This window comes from Equus przewalskii, chromosome 6, assembly GCF_037783145.1.
Source record: "Equus przewalskii isolate Varuska chromosome 6, EquPr2, whole genome shotgun sequence".
Taxonomy (NCBI): domain Eukaryota; kingdom Metazoa; phylum Chordata; class Mammalia; order Perissodactyla; family Equidae; genus Equus; species Equus przewalskii.
Window position 1 is genome coordinate 48,236,541 of NC_091836.1, and position 25,855 is coordinate 48,262,395.

At 41.5% G+C, this 25,855-nt stretch overlaps 2 protein-coding genes across 9 annotated transcripts in view; one reads left to right on the forward strand and one right to left on the reverse strand.

Annotated features, from left to right (window-relative positions):
- Window positions 1-17,659, forward strand: part of LOC103564870 (putative KRAB domain-containing protein ZNF788) — a 34,951-nt gene extending 17,292 nt beyond the window's left edge. For 3 of the 8 annotated variants that reach the window (XR_011541463.1, XR_011541462.1, XM_070625467.1), the window contains 4 exons: window positions 10,711-10,773; window positions 14,059-14,185; window positions 14,391-14,451; window positions 14,847-17,659. Coding sequence is in view for 4 of the 8 variants with exons in the window: in XM_070625467.1 (XP_070481568.1) it covers window positions 10,711-10,773; window positions 14,059-14,185; window positions 14,391-14,437 (237 nt within the window). In the remaining 4 variants the exon portion in view is untranslated. Of the gene's footprint in view, window positions 1-10,710; window positions 10,774-12,323; window positions 12,410-14,058; window positions 14,186-14,390; window positions 14,452-14,846 lie in introns of all 8 variants that reach the window. The other 5 variants (XR_011541465.1, XM_070625465.1, XR_011541464.1 and 2 more) reach the window with 5 other exon arrangements.
- LOC103545992 (zinc finger protein 709-like) overlaps window positions 1-25,855 on the reverse strand; it is a 515,885-nt gene that overhangs the window by 154,546 nt on the left and 335,484 nt on the right. The gene's annotated exons all lie outside the window — the stretch shown is intronic.

Below are 25,855 nucleotides of genomic sequence, written 5' to 3' on the forward strand. Positions count from 1 at the left end.
TGTGGCATGTGGGACGCTGCCTCAGCGTGGTTTGATGAGCAGTGCCATGTCCACGCCCAGGATGTGAACCAATGAAACACTGGGCTGCCTGCAGCGGAGCGCGCGAACTTAACCACTCGGCCACGGGGCAAGCCCCCCAACCATATTTTTAATAGTGTTGAATAACAAAAATTCAACCAAGTAAATTTAAAGATCTAATTGGCTTTATTGAGCAATTCTTCCATTGGAAAGCATCCCTTCTAATAAGTAGAGAGGAGCTCCATGTGACTCCAGAAAGGGAAAAGTTTTAAAGGCAGGACAAGGAAGTCATACGTAGGAAAAAGGATTATTTTATGCAAGGTTCGCTCCCTCTGGGGACACAAGGATCTTATTAGGTGGATGACCTCATCTTCTTTTGGGGGATGGAGAGGCCCGTGTGGCAGATTGCCTCATTGGTGCTGAACAGAGAATCCTAGACTGATGGGTTAGACTACATTCCTGGGGAAGGCTGAAGCTGCCCATAGGTTAGGTATCAAGCCCTTTGTTTGGTGATGTAGGCCTAGCAAAAGTGACTCAATTTGGGAGCTGTGGTTTTCTTTCTCACAACTTCCCCCCTTTTATTTTATTTTTTTTAGAAAGGATGTAGCTGTTTGTTTTCTTCCTTGTTTTTTTTTGTGAGGAATATTGGCCCTGAGCTAACATCTGTTACCAATCTTCCTCTTTTTGATGAGGAGTATTGTCACTGAGCTCACATCTGTGCCAATCTTCCTCTGTTTTATGTGGGATGCCACCACAGCATGGCTTGATGAGTGGTGCTGGGTCTGTTCCTGGGATCTGAACGTGCCAAGCCTGGGCTGCCAGACCGGAGCACGTGAACTTAACCACTATGCCCCTGGGCCAGCCTCTACAGTTTCTCCTTTTTGATGAGAATCTTGGCTTAACTGAGAGATGTGATTGTCCTTTCAGGCATTAGTGCCACTCTCAGCTACCACTGTGAAATCCTCTCAGATTTTGTTGTTCCTTTGGGTGGCATCCAGAGGTCATGACATTTTTCCTTAACCCCTGTGACATTCACAGGTCAAGGCTTCAGGTTTACAGTCTTTAAGTCGGTCATCTCTTCCTTCCTGTCTGAGGTTCCAGTCTTAGGGAGATCATTTGATTGGTGGTTAATGGCTGCAAACCTGCATTTAAAGGTTTTGAGAGAACACAGTGCACCAGGGAGTTTATTTTGATTATAATAAACAGGATAGTTCTGAATATCTGGGGTGCACTTTGGAGCCATTGTCCCCAAGACCCAAACCAATCAAATCAAATTAGTGAAAGAAATACCACATTGAAGGAGTCACCTTCAAAAAAAGACAGGTGGCTTGCTCTGTGATATTCCGTAATTGAGTTTCAGCTTCCCCAGGAGTGTTCATTCAGGAGCAGCAGGTGGTGGTGGCCACAGCACAGACACCTCCCTGCTCAGCTAAGAGAGAATCAAGGGCTGTCCTGGTGCCAAGGACAACTGTGGCCAGAGAGTCTAAGGATCTTTGTTGGGCAGCTCTTGTCTTAGCAATGGGTTTGCAATGTCTTCAAGAGCTAAGGAGAGGTTTTCAGATTATATTCTCATTTACCTTTACTCCTAACCAGGTTAGTGTGGCCCTGTCAAAGGAAGTGAATCCTGAGTCCTGAATGCCTCCTGGTAGGTCCTTTCCAACTCAATGATGTAAATTCAGGAGAGTCAACCAGTGAGATGTCTGAGTTCACCTGTGAAAAGTTAGGGGAACAGTCAGATAACCTCAGAGGTCTTGCCCAGTTATGCAGCAGCCGTCCGGGCATTCATAGGCCCAAGGAGAAAGATAACCACTACAGACAAAGATAAATCCTGTAAGGGCAGATACCGCTCTCACTAAGGTGGCCTTGCTAGTGGATGGATTCATTCACAGGGATTGTTGCATTTGCCATTCAAGCCAGGCATCAGATTTTCTACTAGCCTGAAATAAAAAGTTGGTGTAAATTCCAGAGATGACCCTTCTTAGCAATGGCCTGGGACATACAGATGATGGTGTTACCTTTCCAGGCCCATGCCAGACTAAAGGAAAGGGAAAGGGGCCGGCCCGGTGGCGCAGCAGTTAAATTCGCACGTTCCGCTTCTCAGCGGCCCAGGGTTCGCTGGTTCGGCTGGTTCAGATCCCGGGTCCGGATATGGCACCACTTGACAGGCCTTACTGTGGTAGGTGTCCCATATATAAAGTAGAGGAAGGCGGGCACGGATGTTAACTCAGGGCCAGGCTTACTCAGCAAAAAGAGGAGGACTGGCAGTAGTTAGCTCAGGGCTAATCTTCCTCAAAAAAAAGGAAAGGGAGAAAGAAGGAAGGGTTTTGTGTTTAGCTAAAGTAGGAAATCTTGATCTGACATCTTAGGGTGAAGCAGTCTACATCTGTCAGCTGTTTCTCTCCCTTGTCAATCTGATGTGGAGGTCTCCGACATCTGCACAGGCCCAGATGTCAGGAGGAGCCTTCTTCAGCTGTGAGGGGTATATCTAAGGTTCAAGTCCCTGAAGTTTGGCTGTCATCTGTGTAGTGAGGAGGACCTGATGGAGTATCTTCCAAGGAGATTTCAGAGCAATTCGTATTCTTATCAGTTCATTTTTACAGTCTTAAAGTCATCAGAAAGTTACACTTGTCAAAGAGTTCTTTCTTTGAATCTCCTTGAAGATAAAGCACTTTTTCAGGAACACTTGTGAAAACATCAGTGTAAAACAATAACTGTAAGTGACAAAAGACTTAAAAATGCCCATGGTTAAAGATCTGATGAGAGTTCCTTATAATAGACTGACAAGGAAAATTTGTTATTTTGGTAACATATAGCATTTTAAGATAATAACTGGAACTTTGTTGACATTGTCCCAGAACAGATCAGATTTCCAGGAATTACACACAACTTCTGGAACACTTAGAACAGATACCTACACAGACACAACATAAAGGTTTAGTGTTACCTCCTATTTGACGATGCCTCCCACGTACTTTGACATATGAAATAAGCCTAATTAGTTTAACATCTCCCTTTCTATAAGGAGAGAGAACAAATACTTTGAAATGTTCCAGGGGCCTTCTGGAAAAGTCAGAGTTAATTCAAAGTCAAAAAGGCTTCATTTAGAATTGGATTTTTGGGAAATTTGTCAGAAATATCAAAAGGTTTTAGATACTTGCCTAAGTAGGATCACAGATCATTATGAAACGAAGTATTTAATTATCTATTTGACCAACGTGACATGAAAGATTTCAAAGGCAAATACAGAAGTTTACATACTTGTGAGCAAAATGTAGCTCTTTTAATATCCAGTACTGGGTTTAAGTAAACAAAGACCTGATGAAGACCACATGGAACACAGGTGATTGTTTTGACAAGATGCAAGATTTGTTTTTCTTCTAGGTAGGCAGTTTAATTAGTAAGGAAAGCAACAAACCTTTTCTAATTTCTGATTATCAAGATGAGACCAACAGTTCAAGAAAACATTGTCCTTTTAACGGCGAGAAAACCAAATACTAATTTTGCAGCATCTTACTTTTGATATTAAAACTCAGCTACTTAATTAAATTTATTCCAATCTTAGCCAACCCTGACCACACAAAAAATTCCTTTTCCTTGTTATTTTTAGTAGTTTTAATTAGATATATTAGAACTTTTAGCCCTTAGAAATTTTTAATTTCTAGTGAAGACTAAGAAGCAAGCAATTATGAACTATCTTTTACATTAGCATTCTGTGGCTTAGCAGACTTGTAAATACTTTTTGTAATATCTAGTAGTAGTAGTAGTAATATCAGTAGACTTTTCAGCATGGCACAAGACGTGTGTTCTGACAGACCCAAATATCTTTAATTCGTCTGTAGAAGGAAGCAAAAAGTGGATAAATCTATATTCAGTAATTAATATTTCAGTATTTTTCTTATTTGGAAATGATCTGGATATTCAGTGAATTTAACTGAACTCATTTAATTGAACTCAGCAAAACTTTAAGGTTATAGGCTACCAAAATGATTTCAGGAGACTATTAAAAAAGTACACTTGGGACATTTTATCTTACATCTCTTTAATTTGCCTGTTATTAACAACTATGTTTGGATGACCCAGAAAACTTCATTAGACATTAGAAAAAGACATCATCCTAAACTAATTCTTCTTGCTGACAAATTTCGTGAGAGATAACATGACGTCATTTGATTAATAAACTCAGGTGGAAGAATAGTTGGATGTTTGCATTATATTCAGTGTTGCTAACTCTAAAGACTTGTCTATTTTAATTAAATCAACTAACTGAAAACCAGTTTTAATACTGAGTATTTTCCCAGATCATGTGAACCTGAAAAACATTTGGGTTAGTTTATATTATATTTTTGAGAACTTTGTGAATACTAAGCTCTTTGTTTAAGTCAGTTAAGTAGAACTACTTACAAATTAACTTTGCTGATACCACCCACGGGTGGAAAAATACCACATATCTACAAAACATACCAACAAAGATAAACAGAGACCTTACAGTTCTCATTTTAAAATTTTACCCTTGAGACTGGTGTGATAATTTAAAATTCACTGGTTATTAAGAAGTTGGGTCTAAGTTGTTCTCCTGGTAGATGGAATAGGTTCAGATTCCCTGCTCAGATGGCTAAAGCCTTTCACTAATATCTGTGGAGAAACACTAAAAAGATTTTATTTGTCCAAGTTTCAAACGACCTTTCCCCCTTTCATTTTTCTTCTGGTAAGGATGACCTCCCTGAGTTCATACTTTCACATTTACGTCTCAGAGGCATGGGGAACGGATGCCAGTTTGTCCAAGAAGGACTTTGATCTCCTAAGGCCAATCATTTATAAGCCTTGAGTTGGAAAGGAGAGGTTTTGGGATTGCTAAAGGAATTTGACTGCCTCTAGAGCTGCATTTCTAGTTCTGTAAGGATTGGGGAGGCCAGGACAGTTGCTCTCTGTTCCTCAAAGAATTGGGTTGTAGCCTGGATGCTAAAGGACTGACACTCATCCACCAATGTTGGAATGTTTTTCTCTCCTCTGGGTACATTTAGCTTAGGGGAGAAGGAAAAAAAAAATTCTATCAGGCTCTGCATATCAGTTTGCAGTTTGGCCACATTTCTGGTTATAAAGTTATTAAGTCCATTAGAATATCTTCCCAGGTTTCATTCAGGACAAGCAGCAACAAGCAATGAATACTTCTGGCAATACTGAAAAAGCTCAAACTCAAGAAGTGTCCCCAAGGACCATGCAAAGACATTATCTTCAAAAGATCTAGACTCACTCCCAAAGATAGCCCCAAGAAAGAAGTGACAACTTGGTGTCTCCAGCAGGCAGAAACCCAAACCAGGTTTTAGGACATAAAACAAGAACAGCAAGAAGGCACTACCTGTTCTTGTGAGAGAAAGGATCAATAACCAGTTGGTTTGGATGTGGAAAGGAAGGGACTGTGAAATCTTATTTCCCTCTCTTGACTGGGCCCTGCAGACAGTGGTCCAGGAGAGCTGGCTCTGTAAGAATTCTCACCCAAAGCCGGCTGTTGCCAGTTCTCCCAGGATCCCAGCTGCAGGCTCCAAGTAGGGTTTAGAGTAGAGTATGTAGGTCTGGTATTTACCAAAATTTGGGAAATTTTCCCACTAATTTTAATTGTAGTTTCTATTGGCTGTTTAAGGGAATTCCATAGTCATTTGCTAAAAATCCCTCAGAGTCCCATCAACATTAAAAAGGGCCCATAGGGGCTGGCCCCATGGCTGAGTGGTTAAGTTCGCGCGCTCCGCTGCAGGTGGCCCAGTGTTTTGTCGGTTTGGATCCTGGGTGCGGACATGGCACTGCTCACTGAGCCACGCTGAGGTGGCGTCCCACATGCCACAACTAGAAGGACCCACAACTGAGAATATACAACTACGTACCGGGGGGCTTTGGGGAGAAAAAGGAAAAAAAATACATTAAAAAAAAATAAGAAAAGGGCCTGTGTGGGGGCCTTCTTTTGACGGTAGATATGGGGGTGTCAGGCCATTAACTTGGTGAACTTTAGTTTATGGTCATGTAGTCTTGTTTTAGGTACATCTTATATCTTTAATTTTTCATTAAGTTTTTGCAATGAAACATTCAGTGATCTATTTTTGGAACTTTGAAGCTTTGTTTTTAAGTGCATTTCTTAAATGATCTTGTCTAATGGAACATTCCTCATAGTAGCCATTGTTATTTCCTGAGAGCTGACAGCAGTTTGGTGGGACCCTTAGCTGTAAATGGAGCATCACCCACGTTTCTGTACAGCCTGATCTAGCTGCACATGGGGTGCAACCCACACTTCTACCCAGCCTTGTGTTGGAAAAGCAAAGTTTAAGTGACTTTGTTAGATTATTCAAACACTGGGTTTATGTCGCTTAAAATGACAAAGAGATTCCAAAGCAGCTCCAGTGTTGAGCAGAGCAACACAGTCAGAGACCCAAGCTAAGGCCCCCCTGGGCCTGCAGAGGGAAAGCCTTGAAGGCCCAGTTGTCCTTCCTGGGGAGCCTCCCCCTGCAGGTGTCCTACTGCTCACACCCCCATGGAAGGAGCCTTTGTCCTGAGAGGAGCTGCAGAGCCCTGGAAAGCTAGGGATGGACGTGCTCATGGGGTGGGGAATGATGCCCTTTCTGAGGTTGTGGTTGGTTCCTTAGGCCTGGACATTTTAGACATTGTTTGAGTTTTGCACCCACACTGTAGGTGCACTGAGAGTGTAATCTGTGCACAGTGAGGAAGTCTGTGAAGATCAGGTGTTGTGTCCTGTGGACAAAGCGTTCATGAATTTGGAGTTCATGTGGGTCAGAAGCTTAAACTGAATCTGACTGAGAGTTTCCTCCCATGTGAGAATGGGAGCCTGGGGGAGGCAGTGCTTCCATGCTCACAGGAGAGGGAGTGTGTGTGGGGCTCCCAGAGTGCATTTCTGTGGCTGCTCTGGGGTCCCCACCCTCCTTCACCAGGGACTGACCCACTCCAGGGGTTACATCTCAACCAGGAGAGTCTAGACCCCAAGTTTGGGAATATGGTCAACTTTCTGAATGTGAGTTTTCCTTCTGAACGATAGGCAAGCAGGCTGCTTCTATGAGCTGATTTGAATAAATATTCTGTCCTTGGATTCCTTTATGAATTAAAGATTGCTGCCCTTTGATTCTAGTTTCCATTAGCACTTGGGGTTTTAAAATGTAAGTTGAGGGCCTGGCCTGGTGGTGCAGCGGTTGTGTGTGCACGTTCCGCTTCTCGGCGGCCCGGGGTTCACCGGTTTGGATCCCGGGTGCGGACATGGCACTGCTTGGCAAGCCATGCTGTGGCAGGCATCCCACATGTAAAGCAGAGGAAGATGGGCACGGATGTTAGCTCAGGGCCAGCCTTCCTCAGCAAAAAGAGGAGGATTGGCAGCAGTTAGCTCAGGGCTAATCTTCCTCTAAAAAAATAAAAGTTAAAAAAATAATAAAATAAAATAAAGTTGATTGAGAGATATGATGTAAGACAAGAAAATTGTTGAACCTAATAGAAGTTTGGGTCCATTTAGGCAAGAGAGTCTCATGATGTGAGACGGGTGTACCTAAGTTGTCATGTGCGTTTTCCAATTTTAGGTCAGTTTTTGTGTCCATGTTCCTACAAAGCTTTGACATTTAAAAGGCTATATTATTCCTAAGGCAAACGAATTCCTATTTTAATGGATGCGAGGAAGAAGCACTTGAATTTCTATTTGCAGTGATATGAGGAACCAGGTCAAAGCTTATGTAAATCCTGGGAGTTCCTAGTTTATCACAGGGCTTAATTGCAAACGCCTTATGCATTACAATCTGCTACTCCTTCCTAAAAATATTCCCAGTGTGAATATAGTGGACGGACAGGCTATAATGCCCCTTGTCCTTTTTGCTGGAAAAACATTGGTAAATTTTGTATCGTCTGCTGTTTTATATCCATTAGTGTTTAAAGGATTATATCGGAGTGGTTTCCTATGTAGAGATGTTAAAATTAAGTTAATTTTATAAAGCAGAAGTTAGTTAAAAATAAAGACCAAGCATAAGAAAATATAGTGTATATGAATTTCTCTTATTTTAAATAGATAGTGCATGCAAAGGTCTAAAAATTTCCTAAGAGAGGAAACTCACTTAAGGAGACTCCCCGCCTGCTCGTCCTGCCCCGCTCCTCTGCTCTGACTCCAGCCTCCCTCACATGACCAGTGTTGCTCACTGCTTCACCATCCTGTTAGTGCTTCTTTATGTAAAAACAAGCCAGTGTGAATGCCTCTTTTCTTCCCCCATCTCTTCTTGTAATGAGTGGCCAGGGTCCACATATTTGCTGTTTGACTTCTGAACACTTAAGCCTCGCCCTCCCTTTTCCCCTGGGCCTTCTTACCTGGACAGGCTGATGAGAAAGCCTGGAGGCTCCTGCACTGTGGGCTGCATGCTGGGCAGCTCCTCCTGTGCGCCATGCTGCCCTGTGTTGCACTGTTGACCCCACCAAGCCTGGGTTGTAATTGCAGAGGACTCTGAGTTCACAGTTTTGATAATTCTTTGTCCTTGGGAAGCAGGAGTGTGATAATGGCACCATCCTTATTGTAGGCCATGTGCTATGTCTGGGGCAGAATCTGGGTGTTTACAGTGATGGTGAAACTGAGGCTGGGGTTGCCTTGACATTAGGGGATGTGTAGGGTTATGAGGATGATTATGTTCTGTGAATGAGGTAAACCCATTAGATAGCCACTCCTTAAAGAGCAATTATTTCAGAGAGAAAGAAGAGACAGGAAAAAGCAGCCAGTAGGTGTTGAGATTCCATAGGGCTCACCAGGACCCTTAAGTCACTTTGCTGCTGCTGTCACCCCTGCATGCGTTGCAACAAAGATCCTGACCCTCTGGGTTGTAGTGGACAACACCACAGTCTGAGTTTGGACCATTAAAGGGATTATTTCAAACCAGACTTAAGCCCAGGTCCGTTAAACTCTAGAAAGCAACCAGTTGTCATGGAGGCCTCTGACCCTGATGGCAGTGATGTGAGGCTCCCAGAGGAGGACCTTAAGTTGTCCATAGGCTTCTGATGCAAGAAACTGCCCCATGTCCCACATTGTCTGCCATTAGAGCTGCTGTCATCCTCTCATACTGAGATCTGTTAAAAATAGAGGCTCTGAGAAGCGCTCAGCATGTGACCCTCGACAAGGCACCTGTTATGCCTTTGGTGCTGGAAACAGTCCCCTGCCAGCTCAGCCTGGCTACCGACACCTGCCTGTGATGTGAAGGAGCCCAGCCCTGGCCGTGCAGCGTATGCCACCTGCTGAGGGGCATCGCCTTTCTTCAGTTCATTGAACAATGCTAGGGTGGTGGAGGAGGCCACCCCTCTCCCAGACACCTTGGTTCCCTGGGTAGTTCCTGGGGATTAATTGAACACACAGCACTGGGGAGTGCATAGACTTTGATGACATTACACATTTGTACATGATGGAGCTCAGTGGAGAGTTGCTGCTCTTCATTCCTTAATTGGGACATCCCTGATGAAGAACCAAACTTGTGTCACCAGAGGCAACCAAAGAGCAGGCAGTCATCGTACTACTGGCAAAAAGTTGGGCTCATCTGTGTATGTTCACAAACACTTGGATGATTGTCTAGGAGATGACCCTTTATGGTAAGGGAACTCTGGGAATCTCTTGACTCAGAGATAATGAAAAGAGAAATTAACATAACCCTTGTGTGTACATTACTAGGTCTACAATACAAGGACTCACCAGGACACTCGTCATCCACCTTGGAGTTCTGCCTCTACTGGTAGTGACCATGGCGCTTTTCAGAGGATACAGTGCTCTGCTCTCCTACAAGGAATTTGATGGAAGTTTCACCTCCCTTATGGGTCTCAGGCTCATAGAGCACCTTTCTGTCCTATTGAAATCAGTTGAATGAAAAATGTCTTGTTTCACTCATCAGGGGTGAATTAGAAAGAGTCTGTCTTCATCTTGTTTTTGAAAGACTCCAGTTTTTTTTAGAACAGCTTGTTTACAGAAAAAGTGATCAAAATTCACAGTTTCCACGTAACCCTTTTCTCTGCTTCTGCAGTTTGCACTGTTTTTTCACTTTCTGTATTACTGTGTGTTACAATTTCTGACCCATATTGATGCATTGCCATGCACAGTGTATATTAGCATTAACTCTTTATGCTATTCAATGTATGAGTTTTGATAAATGTGTAATGACAGATCTATCATTTCTGTATCATGGAGTGTAGTTTCACTTGCCTGAAAATCCTCAGTGCCCAGTCTACTTACTGATTCATCTCTCCTTCCATCCCCCAAGCTCTTCCCAACCAGTAGAAAGCTACTGGCTCATGCTTTTGTCTTTTCCAGAATGTCATGTAGTTGGAATCATACACTACATGCACTACATAGTCTTGCCACGTTGGCTTCTTTACTTGACAATAGGCTTTTAAGTTTCCTCCATGTGTTTTCATGGCTTGATACCTCATTTATTTTTATCACTGCACAGTATTTCATTGTACGGATGCACCAATGATTATTTTTGTGTATTTGACTCTTGAAGGACATCTTGCTTAAAACTCTCTCTTGCCAATTACAAATTAGGTGCCTGTAAACATTCCTGTGTAGGTTTTGTGTGGACATAAGGTTCCAACTCATTTGGAAAAAATCCCCGAGAGCCTTATTTTGGTATCTTACTCTAGGTAGCAACAGTGTATTTTGTTTTTAAAGAAACTTCCTGTCTTCTGCTGTAGGTGGAGCAAATTCCGTGTCCACCAGCAAAGAGTGAGGATACCTGGAGCTTTGCATCTTTACCGGTATTTGATGCTCTGAGGGTTTTGCACTTCACCCATTTAATAAGTGTTGAATGATACCTCATTGTTGTCCTGTTTGTAATTTCCTAATGACATTTGATGTGAAGCATGTTTTTATATTGCTCTTTTGCTGTCTATATATCTTCTTCAGTGAGCTGTCTGTTAGATCTTTTGCCCGATTTTCTAATTGGGTTGTTATTCTTTGGCTGTTGAGTTTTAAGAGTTCTTTGGATATTTCTGATACCATTCATTTATCTGATGAGCGTTTTACAAAGAATATCTCTTACTCTGTAAATTATGTTTTTATTCTCTTAACGCTGTCTTTCTGAGAGCAGGAGGTTTTAATTTTAATGAAGTAAAATTTTTGTTTTGGTTTTTTTTTTGGTAGACCCTGGGTTTCGGTTTTGTATCTACAAATTCATCTTGCAACCTGAAGTCATCTAGATTTTCTCTGTTATCTTCTAGGAGTTTATTCCTTTGGCATTTTACATTTAGATCTGTGACATGTTTTGACTTAGTTTTTGTGAAAGGTGTATGGCCTATGTCTACACGCATTGTGTGCGTGTTTGCATGTGGATATCCATTTTCCCACTTCTATTTGTTTAAAAAATTTCTTTTTCATCTGCTTTGCTTTTCCTTCTTTATCAAAGATCACTTGAGTATATTTGTGTGGGTCTGTAAGGAAAGCATTGACTCACATATCCTTCAGCCTTGCTGTACTTTTTTATTAATTCTAGGAGTTGTTTCTCTTGTTGTGAATTCTTTTAGATGTTTCACCAAGACAATCATCCCATATGGAAAAAAATGATATGAATTTAGCAACGGATTCATAAAGGTCTTCCATCTCAAGAAGTGGAAGTTCTGCTCTATTACTAGTTTGTCATAAATGAATGTTGGATTTTATCAAATCCTTTTTGATTTTCATTTCCCCCTCCTTTCCTTTTTTGTAGTAGTAATATCTGTCCTCCCTCTTTTCTTTGTTATCTTGACTAGATGTTTATCAATTTTATTAGTCTTGTCTAAGAACCAGGTTTATTTGTTTTAATTTGCTCCATTGATTTCCCACAATGACATTGATTCCTTTTTAATTTTGGTTATTTCATTTATTGTGCTTACTTTGGACTTTGCTTGCTCTTTTTTGTATTGCTTCTTAAGGTAGATGCTTATATCAATGACTGTAGATCTCTGGTTTTTCCAGTATATTTGTTCACTGGCATAAATTTCCCTCTAGGCACTGCTTTTGCTGCATCCAAGTATCTTTTGTATGTTGTAATTTCATTTCATTTCATTAAGTTCAAAATAAGTTTTCAATTTTCTTGAGACTTTTTTCATCTTACATATTACTTAGAAATGTATTGTTGAATCTCCACATACTTGCGGGTTTCCAACTATCTTGTTATTGACCTCCATATGAATGCCTAGGTGGCGTGAGAGCATATTTTCTATGATTTCTGTTCTTTGAAATTTGTTAAGATGTCCCTTTTTTCCCCAGAGGTTGTTGAATTCTCCAGCTGTTGAACTAGATTCATCTATTTCTGCTTGCATTCTGTCAGCTCCTGTCTTATGTATTTTAGCCCTCTGTCATACACATACACATGAAGGATGGCTGTGCCTGCTTGGAGAACAGACTTCTTCATCAGTATGTAATACCCCTTGTATCTCTGCATTGTCTATAATTCATATACCTATGCCAGCTCTCTTTTGACCTGTGTTGGCATGAGATATTTCTCTCCATCCCTTTACACTACGTCAGTCTGTGTCTTTATATTGAAAATGGGTGTCTTGTAGACAGTATATAATTGTTTGTTTTTTAAAATCTGATATTATGATATCCTTCAATTTTATTGAGACCATTGTTGATTAAAGTTTTTTTGTGTTTTTTTTTTTTGAGGAAGATTAGCCCTGAGCTAACATCCATGCCTATCTTCCTCTACTTTATATGTGGGATGCCTACCACAGCATGGCTTGCCAAGCAGTGCCATGTCCACACCTAGGATCTGAACTGGTGAACCCCGGGCAGCTGAAGCGGAATGTGCAAACTTAACCGCTGCACCACCAGGCCGGCCCCTAAAGTGGTTTTTGATACAGCTGGATTAATATTTAGCACCTCTGTTACTGTTTTTTAATCACTCTTGTTTGTTTTTTTTTTGTCTTCCACATTTTTCCCATATTCTCTGCCTGAAATAGAGCATTTTATCTGATTCTTTTGTTTCCCTTCTCTTAGCATATCAATTACACATTTTTTAAAAAGCTCTTTTAGTGGTTGCCTTTGAGGTTTCAGTACACATTTGTAACTAACCCACATTTTCTGCCAGATAACTTTATACAACTTCATTGTATGCAAGTACTTCATAACAAACTGTTCACAATTTCCCCTTCCCTGTTCCTTGTGACATTGCTGTCATTTATTTCACTTGTCTTAAGCTTCTCATTACCAAATAAATTTTTGCTAATATTGTTTTAAACAAAGTTATCTGTTCTATTAATTATAAATATATAAAAAATATTTTACCTTCATTTTTTCTTTTTTAATCCTCTACATTTATCTTTTACATTCTTTCTGATAAATTTTTGAACATTTCATTCAAAGTGGGTGCACTCATGACAAATTTGCTCAAATTTTGTCTCAGAAAGTCTTAATTTTTACCTTACTTTTGATGGATAATTTTGCTTGACAGAGAATGTATTCAGAAATGTCTTCTTTGTCATTTTCAATATATGCTCTGTCTTTTATTTCTCTGTGGTTTGAATGTGATATTCTTTGGTGTGCCCTTGAGTTTATCATGTTTACTGTTCTCTGAGTTTCTGGAATGTGCAGTTTGCTGGCTATGATTAACTTTAGGCTATTTTGTTGATTATTACTTCTTGTTTCCTCCCTTACTTTCTGTCTTTGTTTTCCTTCAGATATTTCCGTTATGTGTATTTTAATCCTTGTTAAAAGAGTGTTGTCCTAGGCTTCACAGATATTGTTTTCTTTCTTTTTTGTTTCATAATTTTAATATTTGTTTCATTGCATGGCATCTCTGTCATTTTCAAACATGCTTCCGACCCTCCCATTACAGAGAAATATGAAATGTGATCACAGTAAAAATGTGTAAATAATTTCCAAGTGTTCATGATGCTGTTAAATTGATGAGGAAGTGTGTACAGAAAAACAGTTTTTGATGATCACATCATGGAATGTTTGGAGATGACAGAGTCACACATAACCTTCCTAGAATTGGCGTATAGCTCCCCAGTACTTTCAGTCTTATGCATCCTGCTCTACACACATTTGTGGTGTTTTAGGACTCAGTGGTCATTGAGGACGTGGCTGTGAACTTCACCCCAGAGGAGTGGCCTTTACTGGATCCTTCACAGAAGAAACTCTACAGAGATGTGATGTGGGAAACCTTCTGGAACTTGGTCTCAGTAGGTAAGAATGCAGACATTCCTTCACTGCATCAATGAGAGAAAAAGTCTTTCCTATCCATCATCATTGTTCCAAGATGTAGAATGTGGAAAGGGAAGATATAGATAAATAAACTAGAAATGGTCATAGCTCATCATGGTCTTCAAATCTAAAGTTTTTTCTACAATGTCCAATAAGTTGGAATCAACTTTCTGGGTCTGCATTTCAGGAAAAACGTGGGAAGATCATGATGTTGAAGATCAGTACAGTAACTAAGTGAGAAAACAAAGGTGAGTCACACTCAGAATAGAAAGCAGTGTCTCACGTGAGAATCCTCGTATGTTATGAAATTTTACAAAGAAGCAAACAAAACAAATAAGCTGTGCTTCAATTTTAGCTATTCTTAGAAAATTTTCACCAAATATACTTTCTAAAATGTGATCTAGAGGTTCAACTTTTGCAGAATAATTCACTTGGAAACAGTTTTAATAAACCCTGGATGTGAATATCACTGGATAATAGCAAGTGTGAGATCCTCTTGTAGAGCATTCAGTATATTCAATTTCCGAGAATTCAGACAAGACAGATAGAAAACCTTAACTTTTCCTGCAAATTATAATAAATATAACAAATATAACATCGTTAATAAAGGAATCATTAATAATGTGCTTCTCATTTTTTACAGAAAGTGTATGATACTGAAACTCTGTGAAAATGAAGAGGGCAGTCAATGTGGAGAAAACCTCAGCAATATTCCAAATCTTGATCTGAAGAAGAAAACTACTGTAGCGATACCGTATAAATATAGTCCATGTGGAAAAGTCTTCATGCATCATTCATCCATGAAATGCTGCATTAGCTGTCTTACTGAATGCAAACCATATGACTATCAAGAATATGGAGAAAAGCCATATAAATGTAAGGAATGTGGGAAAGCTTTCACTTTTCCCAGTGTTCCTCGAAGGCATGAAAGAACTCATACTGGAGAGAAACCCTATGAATGTGAAGAATGTGGGAAAGCCTTTACTGCTCGCATCAACCTTGGATCACACATGATCTTTCACACTGAAGATGGAGCTTATAAATGTAAGGAATGTAAGAAAGTATTTGTTTCTCCTAGTGCATTCCAAATACATGAAAGGAGTCACACTGGAGAGAAACCCTATGAATGTAAAAATTGTGGTCAAGCATTCAGACATCCCAGAACTCTTCGAATGCGTGAAAGACAACTCAGTGGAAAGAAACCCTATAACTGCAAGGAATGTGGGAAAAGCTTTATTGCTCTCAGAAACCTTCGAGTACACATGATCACTCACAGTGGAGATAGACATTATAAATGTAGGGAATGTGGAAAAGTTTTCATTCATCCCAGTTCATTTCAGATACATGAAAGCAGCCACACTGGAGAGAAACCCTATGGATGTAGAGAATGTGGGAAAGCCTTCCCTTTGCACACTAAGTTAAAAAAACACAAAAGAATTCACACAAGAGGGACACCCTTTGGATGTGACAAATGTGATAATGCTTTTATTTCTCTTCGAGTTTTCCAAATACATGAAAGGATTCAAACTAGAGAGAAACTCTATGAATGTATAAAATGCAGTAAAGTATTCTGTTTTCCCAGTTCTCTTTGAGGGCATGAAAGACCTCATACTGGAGAGAAACCCTATGAATGTAAGGAATGTGGGAAAGCCTTTATATCTCCCTCAAGGCTTCGATCACACATGATTTTTCACACTGGAGATGGACCTTATAAATATAAGAAATGTGAGAAACTATTCATTTCTTTCAGTGTATTTCAAGTACATGAAAGGAGTCACACTGGAGACAAACCCTATGAATGTAAAGAATTCAGTAAAGCATTCACTTCTTCCACTGCTCTTCGAAAACATGAAAGAACTCATACTAGAGAGAAACGCTATGAATGTAAAAAGTGCAGTAAAGCATTCACTACTTCCAGTTATCTTCGAAGTCATGAAAGAATTCATACTGGAGAGAAACCCTATGAATGCAAAAAATGCAGTAAAGCATTCACTTCTTCCAGTTATCTTCGAAGTCATGAAAGAACTCATACTGGAGAGAAACCCTATGAATGCAAAAAATGCAGTAAAGCATTCACTTCTTCCAGTTATCTTCGAAGTCATGAAAGAACTCATACTGGAGAGAAACCCTATGAATGTAAAAAATGCAGTAAAGCATTCACTTGTTCCAGTTATCTTCGAAAATATGAACGAACTCACACTGGAGAGAAACCCTATGAATGTAAGGATTGTGGGAAAGCCTTTACAGATCCCTCAAGCCTTTGATCACACAGCATGATTCACACAGGAGCTAGTCCTCATAAATATAAGGAATGTGAGGAAGCATTCACGTATCCCAGATTACTTCAAAGACATGAAAGAAGTCACCCTAGAGAGAAAACCTATGCATGTAAAGAACATGGGAAAGCCTTCAGTTCGCATCAAAGCTTCTAAATACATAAAAGAAATCATACTGGATAGAAACCATATGAATGTGCAAAATGTAGTGAAGCATTTGGTTTTCCAGTTCTCTTTGAAGATATGAAAGAACTCATGCTGGAGAGAAACCTATGAATGATAGGAAAGTGGGAAAACCTTTATTTTTCATGCAAACTTTTGAGGATGTGGGAGAATGCACGCTAGAGGAAACAACATATGTAATGAATGTGGGAAAGCCTTTTGTCATCCCAGTTCTTAGTGAAGGCATAAAGAGTCAGTTGATTAAAATGTCTTGAATGGGGGCCGGTCTGGTGGCACAGCGGTTAAGTTCGCATGTTCCACTTCTTGGTGGCCCGGGGTTCGCCAGTTTGGATCCCAGGTGTGGACATGGCACCACTTGGCACACCGTGCTGTGGTAGGCGTCCCACATAGAAAGTAGAGGAAGATGGGCACGGATGTCAGCTCAGGGCCAGGCTTCCTTAGCAAAAAGAGGAGGACTGGCAGTAGTTACCTCAGGGCTAATCTTCCTCAAAAAAAAAAAAAAAAAGCACTGAATGTAAACAATATGGGAAAGTCTTCAAATGTCTTACACCATTATATGTGAAATTCTCACCAAAAAGAAATATAAATATAAGTCATATAAGCTTCATGGAAATTAATTTGTGTAGGCTGTTCTAGAAAACATGACAGAGTTGTTATGAAGTTTGTAAATATATTGTGTTTACCAAGCATCTTTCTTAAAGTGCAACATTTGATTGTGGATTTCTATTAAGAACTTTCAGAAATGAATATTGATGTGAGATAATTCTGCAAGTCATCCTTCACCAACAGTATATAAGATTACTAAGTATTGGTTTTTCCTTAAATCAACTAATAATATTTTCTCTTCAACTTTTTTATAAATATTCGTTTTTCTGTATTTAGAGGCCATTCAAAAATGACAGTTTGTTGGCATTTTCTTACTGTCCTTGTATTGCAGTTCCTGGATATGCCTAATCCATTGTGTATATTGTTTAATAAAGAGCAAAATTAATTACCAGTCTTCCTTGTTTTAATGTTAACTTATGTATTGCAGGAGTGTCGTTCAAATGGGCACCACAAGAGGGTTCTTTTTGATGATGGCACATTTTCCATTTTTTGGTGGCAGGATTACTATACATTTGTGAAAATTCAGAAGTATACATAATTTTATGTATTTATATAGTTAATAGAAAATGAATAATGGAATCACTTTCATATGTTAGGAGAATGTTAAACTCTTCTGACCCTTGATTCTTATGCATTCAGCACTTCTTTCTAGCCTGCAGCATCCTTCTTGGGAAGATTGCAGGACTGAGAAGAAGGACTCAGTCCTCAACAGGCCTTTCTTGCAACCCTGTCTTAACTGGATGAAACACACCGTAGGGCTGCACCTGCCCTCAGCTCATTCTCAGAACAGGAGTGAAGTGAGAGGGCTCCCAGACTCTGTCCTTGAGTTTAAATCAGGCTCCTGGACAGGTCTGTAGAAATACTGTGGTTCTGAAACAAAAAGGCGTCTCTCAAGTGAGATCTGTCTGGGGACATCCTCATTCGTGTGCCTCAGCATCAGTTCTTTCCCTTATTATCCATAGAGCATTTCCAGCTCTTCATTTCCCTCCTCAAGCCTACTTGTGCCTGAGTATCTGGAGACATCTTCAGAAATCCATGCAGATCCCACTTTGGAAAATTCCCCTGAGACAATGCCAGGGGCCTGTGGGCTGAGAGGGTCACAGAAACAGTGATAGAACCCATGTCATGGGCACATTCTATGAACAACAGCTGTTCCAGATTTATCAGCTCTGCTTATTTGTTCAGCTACTTAAAAGTGACTGACTTTGAATGAGGAAACGAATGGCTCTAGAATTTCTCAGATTAAGTCCCTCCACTCGAGTCTCCATCCCATGCCCCTCTCCCATAGAGGTTGTAGCAGCCTCCCAGTATGCGTCCAAGAGCTCCAGACCTCCCACAGTGGACATCAATTGCCCAAGGCATTCTACCAGAAACTTCTCATCCAGTGCTGCACACAATTAGAGAAGCCACTAATGGAGTCTTTTTGTAAATGGATGCTGTCCCAGGGCCTGAGCGGATGATCCTCCACAGCCAGCTTCCCTTTTTTTTTTTTTCTTTTTTTTTAAAGATTTTATTTTTTTTCCTTTTTCTCCCCAAAGCCCCCTCGTACATAGTTGTATATTCTTTGTTGTGGGTCCTTCCAGTTGTGGCATGTGGGACGCTGCCTCAGCGTGGTTTGATGAGCAGTGCCATGTCCGCGCCCAGGATTCGAACCAACGAAACACTGGGCCGCCTGCAGCGGAGCACACGAACCTAACCACTCTGCAACGGGGCCAGCCCCCAGCTTCCCTTTTTGCCTTGGGTCGTGAATGCAGGACCCCTCAAGTTAGGTAACCAGAGGCCTCGTCATTGAAGAGATGGGTACTTACAGCATAGAGCCAAAAATGGCGCTTCTGGCATATCACCCTACAGGAGGGAGTGTGTTCCCCTCTTCTCTGATTGATGGAGGAGGGCCCCTCCTTTTTAGACACATTGGCCACTTTGGCAGTGACTTAGGAGCACATGAATGACCCGGGAGTTCTTATACTTTATGCACAGTGTGCTCCACCGCACCTGATGGGGTCCACTATGGAGCTGTGGATCAGAGCAAACAGGCCCTCCCTGATCACAGACTGGATCGGATGGATTAGTCAAAGGCCAGGTAATTGTGCCAGCTATAGAGAATCCCCTGGCCAAGAATCAGACTCATCTGCACAATTTTATAGATTCTTTGCCCACTGCCACTGATCTAGCTGTCTCATCCCACCAGTAGCAACACCTCCTTACCCAAGGTCACGTCCTGTGCCATCAAGAACTCTGGGATAGCTTGCCTCACATACCCAAGTACAAATCAAATCCTTGCTCTGCACACGTTACACCTCAGTCTGCAGGGGCTTATTTCATTGCTCAGGGTGATAAATTCACTCAGATTTCTGAGACACATACTGCCATCTCAGACCTAATGGCATTAATCTTGGCCCAGGGGCCCCTGTAACACAAAATCTTTAAGAGGCCTCTAACCTAAAGATATAGGCAAAATTTGAAGGACTCCCCCTCCTACTATGGAGAACTTAGTCAGTGACCAATGCACTTGGTGTGAAAAAAACGTGTCACGGGTAATATAATCCATGCGTGTTAAGTTCAGGTGGAGGAGGGGTCCCTACAGCTGATGGCAGATGGACTTTGTCGGGCTGCGCACCCCCTCTGCTGGGCTGCTTGCTACGCTCAGACTATGGTAGGACCTTTTATAGACAAATTACTCCTGTAATTTCTGAAGCCAGAATCAAGGACTCACCAAGACACTGGAAATTATTGATATTACCAACTAATGTCTCAAAATATAAAACGATGGGCTCTTGAGAAAGGCATTCAATGGATCTTGTACCTCTCACGACCCAGGCTGCAGCGCTCTTAGGATGGCTGAGGCTTACTTAGACAAACCTTGCTCTCTTCTAAATAGATGTTCCTGCTGTTGGAGTTACATTCAATCCCCAGACTGTGGGGCTTATGACTTTGTTCTGATCATCAGAGTTACTGGCTCCTTGTGAGTAGAGCCTTTCTATACTAGACATGAATGTCAGAACGGTCACTCCTACAGGTCTTTGGTTTACTGTAATCGTGCCCCCTGGCCACCACTCTCATATCCCACTCCTGGGTCTTCCTCCTACATCGCCTGTAGTCTGTGCCCTGTGTGTTAGTATTTCATTTTAGGCACCTGCCTTCAAAACCCCTTCCCTCCATTCAGCACAAATGTGCTGTTTTCCTACCATTACCATGCTCCTTGTCATGGGAGTCACTGGTACTGACCTCGGCACACGTGATGTCACTCAACAAACACATCCTAAATGCCAATCAAGAACTGTCCAGAACACTGAAAATACTTGCAACAGACACAGCTAGTGTTTGAGATGTTTTCCCTGAAGGAAAACCCCCTGGCAGCCATGTAGCTGATGACTACTTGGGTTTGGACTATTTATTAACCAGCCAGGGAGAGCTCTGTTCCCTAAAAGTGCTGCTTGCTGCATGTGGGCAGGCTGCACGGGCAGGGGACCATCAAGAACACAACAAATTAACGCTACTAGAATATTTGAAGAGTTTTGGAGCCACACTGACACACTTTCCGGGATCTCTCCAACAGCCTTGGATAACTGGATTCAAATAGTTTCTGAGGCTTTGTGATCCTAATTCTAATTTCTTGTGCTTTCACATGACTTTTCAATTAATATTCCAGTTCATGTAATGAGATAGGTCATTCAGTCAGTAAGCCTCAGGAATGAACTTTAATAAAGACACCGACCTCATTTTTACCATTTGAGTGTTCATCAGCTTTAGGTACCTGCTCACCCTGTCTGGCCCACAGTGTGACAATGGGTAAATAAGTCAGTGTGGTTGACACATGCCCCTTTTCTTTTGGTGCCAATGGTTAGGAGGGTCAAATTTTGAAAGCCTGCAGCCTCTACCCCCACACACATTAAAAGTTCTGGCCATTCTCCCTTGTACAAGCCAACGCAACCTGCTTAGCCTTGCCCTGCTCTCCTGAGAAAGTACCTGTGAGTATTAAACATGTTTCTATTAACTTGATGCCTCTGGCAACATAGTCTTTGCATCCAATCCTATTTTAGGTAAGGTGTTAATCCTGCCCCCAAAAGGGCAATGATAAAACAGAAGTAACCAATGGAAAGTGTCTTTTGGGTGACAGGTATTCAGGGTAGGGAATTTCTTTTTTTAATTTTATTTTTCCTTTTTTCTCCCCAAAGCCTCCCAGCACATAGTTGTGTATTTTCAGTTGTGACTCCTCCTAGTTGTGGCATGTGGGACGCTGCCTCAGCATGACCTGATGGGCAGTGCCACGTCCGTGCCCAGGATCCAAACCGGTGAAACCCTGGGCCGCTGAAGTAGAGCAGGTGAACTTAACCACTGGGCCACGAGGCCGGCCCCAGGTTAGGGAATTTAGGGAATTTTTATGACATGAGGAAATGAACTCCGAATACAGAGAGATTCCAGTATGATAATGTTTTTAGATGCATTAGTCACAAGAGAAAAACTAGACCACCTACGTGGCTCTAGTAGAATCAACAAATGAAAATAGAATAGTGTCACAAGGGAAAATACAGCAATGGAAGTGAATGGATGGTTTCTGTTCTGATATGTAAAGAGCTCTGAGTGATCATCTGATCTTCACAACAAGAAAAAAACAGAACAGCCTGAAAAGCAACACCTCTTCTTAGAACCAAGAGAGATTTGAGATTCAGGGCAAACCAACGCTCCCCAAATGCGAGACCAGCAAATACAGAGTATTACCACTAACCTGCACAAAAACCACAGGAGCCAGCAACCTCTAGGAACACATCGACTGTTCTGGATGAATTTCCTGGAGACCCAGCTTAGACTAGCTTGAGATTCAAAAGTTTTAGGGACTCCATGTGCTGGCCCCGTAAGTTCGCGTGCTCCGCTGCAGGCGGCCCAGTGTTTTGTTGGTTCGAATCCTGGGCGCGGACATGGCACTGCTCATCAAACCACGCTGAGGCGGCGTCCCACATGCCACAACTAGAGGGACCCACAGCGGAGAATATGCAACTATGTACCGGGGGCTTTGGGGAGAAAAAGGAAAAAAAATAAAGTCTTTAAAAAAAAACTTTTAGGGACTCCAGTCTTAGGGAACCCCCCAAATGTATGTCGTTTTCCACCAGAGCCCAAGGAAGTTCTTATTGTGAAAACTGGAAAAAATGGTCTTATGCTTCATGCAGGAAATGGTGAGAAAACATTTTTATGTAACACACAACATTCTGTGCTCTGTAACTTAGGCCATCCCTCAGATCTAATTTGACAAAACCTTATCTGATTGGGGAAAGAGCAGTCAGACAACTCCCAGGCCCTTCAGGATTTCTGTCTGACAAAAGGGGAGGAATAAATGCTAAGAATTTGTTCTCAAGTTCATAGCTCAGGGATTCTGTCCCATAAAAACTTTACAGGTTTAGTCATAGCAAGAAGACCATTTTCCCATCCTAATACCTTCCCACATATCAACAGGGCTCCAGTATAAAAACTGGGTTAAAACAGGATTGCAAGACACAGACTACTTAAGATTGACTTTCTAGGGAAACCCAAAGACGCCAGGAAGAAAAATACAGGGACACTTGTATGCAGCATATGGGGTCATAAGAGAGAAGTTTATAGCAATAAACATCTGTATTAAAAAAAGATACCAAGTTAACAAGGGAACTAGAAAAAGAACAACAAACTAAACCCAAAGCCCAAAATGATGCACTGAAAACTACAAAAATGGTCAAAAGAAATTAGGAAATGTATAAATAAATGGGAAAATATCCTAGTTTCATGATTTTCAGGACTTAACATTGTTGAGCTGGCACGGCTGCACACAGTCATCTGGAGATTCCAGGCAATCCTATCATAATCTCAGCTGTACACTTCGTAGAAACTTGCGACCTGTTTCATAAATTCTATGGAATTGCAAGGGAACCAGAATAGCCAAACCAATCTGGAAAAAGAAACACAAAGTAACAGGACTACCATTTCTGGGTTTCAAAACAAAAGTAATCCAGATAGTGTGGTACTGACACAGGGATAGACATAGAAATTTGTGGAAGATTGAGATTTGAGAAGTAAACCCCCACATTTATGGTCAACAGTTCTTTGACAAAAGTACCAAAAGTGAGGAAAGAATATTCTTTTCATAAATTAGCGATGGGCCAACTGGACAGCCATAGGCAAAAGAAGGAGATTATATCCTTAAAACACACAACATACAATGACTTACCAAAGAATTAAAGATGAGAGTAAAAGTATAACAAAAGTATATAAAACATAGAAAAAACTCCTGACATTGGATTTGGCAAAAATATGTCAGATATGACACCAAGAGCAATAATGGGAAAATAAGAGGGAATTAGGACTTGTGTAGTATGGATTAGTACTATGGTACTAATCTTATGGGACCACTGTGGTGTAAGCCAGTCGTTGACCTAAACTTCATTATGTGGGGCATGACTGTGCATAGATTATATCTCAATAAAGCTGTTCATTTATGTAAATAAATGCATTAAGAGCTTTGCAATGCAGAAAGAGTTTCACAATCCACTCTCTTAGGCTTCTTAGAATTTCCAGGTTAATTAACACATCCATCACCTGACATACTTACTTTGTGTGTCTGTGATGAAAATGCTTAATCCACTGTCCTAGTTTACACATATCAAGTCATCAGGTTGAAATGTTTAAATATAGACACTATTATTAGTCAATTGTATGTCAGTAAAGCTGGGGGGAAAAGTTTCTAGGTGCATACCATATTTACATAACAATTTAGTTTTCTTATATCAGTGACATTAGGAATCAATTGCCTTAGGGATATTATAGGCATTTACATTTCGAACTTCTCTAGGGACAAAGGCAAAAAGTGATCGAAAATAAATGTCCTTCCAGTGTAAAACATAAACTCGAGAATTTAATGAACACATCTCACAGCTTGTGGTCGGTCTGAAAAGAGTCCCTGCACCCAGCTAGGGCTGCCAGGTTCCTTCTTCCCACCGGAGCCACGGGTCCTGGGATTCTTTATGTTAAGAACCAAACGAGTAGCGGTAGGGTGGGGAAGGGTGGAAGGCTGAACGCTGGGAAGGAGAAAAAGTCAAAATGGAGCCACATTCTTTATTACAGATGGTGAGGTCACATTTAAGTGTCTGCGTTTCTAAACAAGGGTTAGGGTTCCATGAGTGGCATCGCAGTCTCTTACCCCATGCCCCTGAGCCCTACAGGGGCTTGTTCCCGTGTGCCCTGGCCTGGGCCAGCTTCTTGTCTGTACTTGCTCCTTCTTGAAACTGAATCAGGAATTCCCCATCACACCTGTTACCACGCATTCATAAAGAGGTGGGGTAAACAACAGGGTCAGACCCAGGCCTGGAAAAAATTCTCTTTAAATGTAAATAATTCAGGTGGTGACAGGTCAGGACCCACTGGCTGAAGCTGGTTCAGCTGAGCCAGGCGTCTTCCTGCTCACTGCCACTCAGGGTTGAGGGGGCGTGGCATGTAGAAACTGTCCAATCAGGGGAGCCACTGGGACAGGTGGGTGGGGCGATGCACAAGCATGGAAGTCCCTTTTCTCAGGCCTCACTGGGAATTGTAGGTCATCTGCCCTAAATGGTCCCTGGTGGCTCTGCCACAGCTTCTGTCACCCTGTGATCTCCACTGGTCATGGGAGTCATAGGAAGGTGTTTAAAGGATTAAGTCTTGGAGTGGTTTCCTATGTAGAAAAGTAAAATTTAATTTTAAGAAGCAAAAGTTAAGTAAAAATAATGATTAAGCCTAGGAAAATATGTGTGTATAAATTTCTCTCCTTATGTTAAATGAATAATGCATGTGAAGGTTAAAACAATTCCTAAGAGAGGAAATTCACTTAAAGAGACTCCCCGCCTGCAAGTCCTGCCCCACTCCTCTGCTCTGACTCCAACCTCCCTCTCATGACCAGTTTTGATCACTGCTTCACCATCCTGTTGGTGTTTCTTTACGTAAAAACACGCCCGTGCAAATGCCTATTTTTCTTACCCTTCTTTGTTCTTGTAATGTCTTAGGGATCTACATATTTAACTATGGAAAACTGAAGCCTCGCCCTCCCTTTTCCCCTGGGCCTTCTTACCTGGACAGGGTGATGAGAAAGCCTGGAGGCTCCTGCACTGTGGGCTGCTGCTTGCTGGGCAGCTCCTCCTGTGCGCCGTGCTGCCCTGTGTTGCATTGTTGACCCCACCAAGCCTGGGTTCTGTGTACAGAGGACTCTGAGTTGGCAGTTTCCATAATTCCTTGTCCTTTGGGAGCAGGAGGATGAGAATGGGCCGTCATTACAGTGGTTCTGGGTCAGTGTCTTTGGTGGAAACTGTGTGTTTAGAATGAAAGTGTGACTGAGGCTGTGTTTGTCCTCATATTTGGGGTGTGTCTTGGGGGTTAGCGGAATAACTGCCTTGTGAATGAGTTGAGCCCATCAGATGGTCACTCCTTAAAGAGCAGTTATTGCAGAGGAAAGAGAAGAGACAGGGAAAGGCAGCCAGTAGACGGAGTGTGGTGTCCACACTCCTAACACCAGAGGGCTCACCAGGCCCCTTCAGTGCCTCTGCTGCTGCCCCTGCCTCTACTGCCACAAAGACCCTGACCTTTGGCAGCATAG